The sequence below is a fragment of the Monodon monoceros genome, unplaced genomic scaffold, assembly GCF_005190385.1.
Source record: "Monodon monoceros isolate NGI ecotype Baffin Bay Population unplaced genomic scaffold, NGI_Narwhal_1 Super_Scaffold_12, whole genome shotgun sequence".
NCBI classification, from domain to species: Eukaryota; Metazoa; Chordata; class Mammalia; order Artiodactyla; family Monodontidae; genus Monodon; species Monodon monoceros.
Window position 1 is genome coordinate 152328563 of NW_021703768.1, and position 2716 is coordinate 152331278.

At 48.1% G+C, this 2716-nt stretch overlaps 1 protein-coding gene across 1 annotated transcript; it reads right to left on the minus strand.

Annotated features, from left to right (window-relative positions):
* Positions 1 to 1087: 1087 nt before the first annotated feature.
* LOC114891966 (nuclear envelope pore membrane protein POM 121-like) lies at positions 1088 to 2311 on the minus strand. The gene has a single exon (XM_029216571.1). It carries the CDS (start codon positions 2309 to 2311, stop codon positions 1088 to 1090), a length of 1224 nt encoding a protein of 407 aa, XP_029072404.1.
* Positions 2312 to 2716: the final 405 nt, after the last annotated feature.

Sequence of the window (2716 nt, forward strand, 5' to 3'; positions counted from 1 at the left end):
GACAACTAATGTATAGCACAGGGAACTCTACTTAATGCTCTTTGGTGACCTAAATGTGAAGGAAATCCAAAAAAGAGGGGATATATGTATACATATAGCTGATTCACTTCCCTATCACAGAAACTAACGCAACATTGTAAAGCAACTATAGTCCAATAAATAAATAAATAAAAATAAAAAGCAATAAATATGTGAGAAAAATAATAAATGTTATATTATAATTCTAATAAAATAAAATATGCAAAATCAAAAATATATATATTCTATACATAACGTATTAAACATGTATATGTATATGTTATAAAAATGTAATATGCACTGTTATACGTATTACATATGAATATGTAATATATACATGCAATATTACAAATATTATATATTGATATTATACATTATAATCACATACTAATTATACAAACATATATACATATATATTATACATATATACATAGTATATTATACATATGTAATATATAATGTATATATACTGTGTATTCTGTTACATTATATAATATATAGTATACACATAATATATTACATTATATATGACTTTATATATAAATATATGTGATTATATGTATGTGACATATATGACTTTGTTCATCAACTGAGTGTTCATGCGGTACCAAATGTTCAGAGAGAGAGAGAGAATATATAGATTCTAAGAAAGATGGACCAGGGCCCAATTAAGAAAATGGAGAAGGTGGGAAGAGGCAACTATAGCAGCAGTGGGTGTCCTGCTTGCTCCTGCCTGGAGGAACACTGGTCCAAAGTGTCCCTCTTCTGTTGCAAGGATCCTGACCACTGGGGAACCACTGAGGGGCCAAGCAGCAAAGTACTGGGGAACAGACCCTGGTGGGCCAGGGAAAAGGAACAAAATTTTTTTAAGCCAGGTGGAGCAAGACAAACAGGGAAAACCAGGACAAACAGCCCATAGAAGTGGCTGCTCCAGCCAGCTACGGGAAGACCACTGGGCCTGGGGAGCTCTACATCTTCCAGAAGCTCCTCAGTTGTGAATTAGTTCTGGGGGCTGGCAGAGTGGAAACAGGAAGGCTGAGGGGCTCTGCAGTCTGAGATAGCCTCTGTCTTACCCTTCCAAGACCTTGTTGATCCACTGGATCGCAGCTCTCTTCTCCATGTCAAGGTCTTCAGCAGTGACTCGATAACCTAGCTGGGGTGGTGGGGGCAAAATCAGTGGGCCATTTCGTCTCGAGGGCATCAGCAGAGGAATCTTGCGTTTCTGTTTCCGGGGTCTGGAGCTATCAGATGGCTGTGAGCAATATAAGTTTTGTTTCTGCTCTAAGGGGCCATCCACAACCTTTTCACGCTTGGTCTTCTTCTGTGGTTCCACTGAGGCTGAAGGGCTAGACTGACAGCCTTCCTCACTGGCTTTCTTTGAGAGCACACGAGGATGCAATGAGGCTGGGCCCAGGAGCCCCGCTGCACCTGGACCACTCTTCTGCAGCTGTGGGAAACCTCTAGTGGAGCTGTATGAACTGGAGATGGCATTTCGTTTGCTGCATGAGCTCAAAAAGTAGGTCTGGGATTTCCTAATCAGGATATCTTCAGAGCTCTTGGAACAGAAGTCTCTCTTCAGAGGCCCAGGCCCAGGCACAAAGGAAGAGAGGACCCCATTGGCCATCGGCCCTCTAAACACAGACTGCGCATTCCCACCGGGGTTCGAGCCACTTCTCTGTTCGTCCTGACTCTCGGGAGCTGAGTGTCCTTTCTTTTGCTTCATTAGCCCTTTCCTGCTCTCAGCCAGGGCTGTCAGGTCCTTCTCTTCCTTGGCTCTCAGTTGACTGCTTTCTTCGAGGGCCCTCACCAGGATCTCCTTTCCACAAAAGTTTGGGAGGTGAACAGACAGTGAAGACCACATACAGATGATTATCTGCTTCAGAGCCAAAAGGAGTGTCAGTTTGCCCTTAGCAGGTGCCATCTTCGGGATCAGTGAGGTACAGAACATCTTGGAGCTGTAAGCAGACAGCAGTGGCTTCTGATGGCCACTCCGGGGCACCGAGGAAAAGACCCCCAGAAATAAACACCAGGCTTGCTGGATTGGATATTGCCACCGATGGGCTATGATAAACAGCCGACGGTGCCAACGACGACAGGGTGAAGCCACAGGATCCCCGTATGACAGCCTGCGAGCCAGGTCCAGGGTTGGGACCGCCAAGTGAAACCGGAAAGGGAGGGGAAAACGGCGGGCGGATTGCGCAGGCCCGAGGAGCTCGGGTCTCTCCGGCTGGTCCCCGCCTCGCAGAGCAGGTGACTGCTGGCGTCGGCAAGGCCGGCTGAGGTAACCGCCCATGAGGCACAATACTGAACGGTCGGGTCCTTCAAATGGAGTCAGTGGCTCAGAGAGGTTTCCATTAGCTACTGACTGTTGGGCGTGCCGCCTGTGACGCGTTGTTGGAACGAGTGAGTGAATAAAGGGGGCGCGAGACCTGCGAGAGGCCTCGCCTGCTTCCGGACCGCTGCTGCGGGGCTCGGGTGTTGGCACGTGGAGGACCGGCTGCCTGGGGTGCAGCCGCCCTTCCCGCGGCCAGTCCCCAGCTTCTTCGCGGGAAAGTGACGGGCGGTGTTCCCCCAACCGGAACAGCTCCGGGCTCAGCAGCGCTCACTGTATGCTGGAGCTCTGGGGTCAGCACCGGATGCCCCAGGTGAAAGCCATTCAGAACCTGTGCTACCGAGATCCTGGGGGATGGCATAGCCA

Excerpts from the sequence above, each read along its gene's own strand:
- LOC114891966 (XM_029216571.1), bottom strand. The coding sequence starts at position 2,311 with ATGGGCGGTTACCTCAGCCGGCCTTGCCGACGCCAGCAGTCACCTGCT.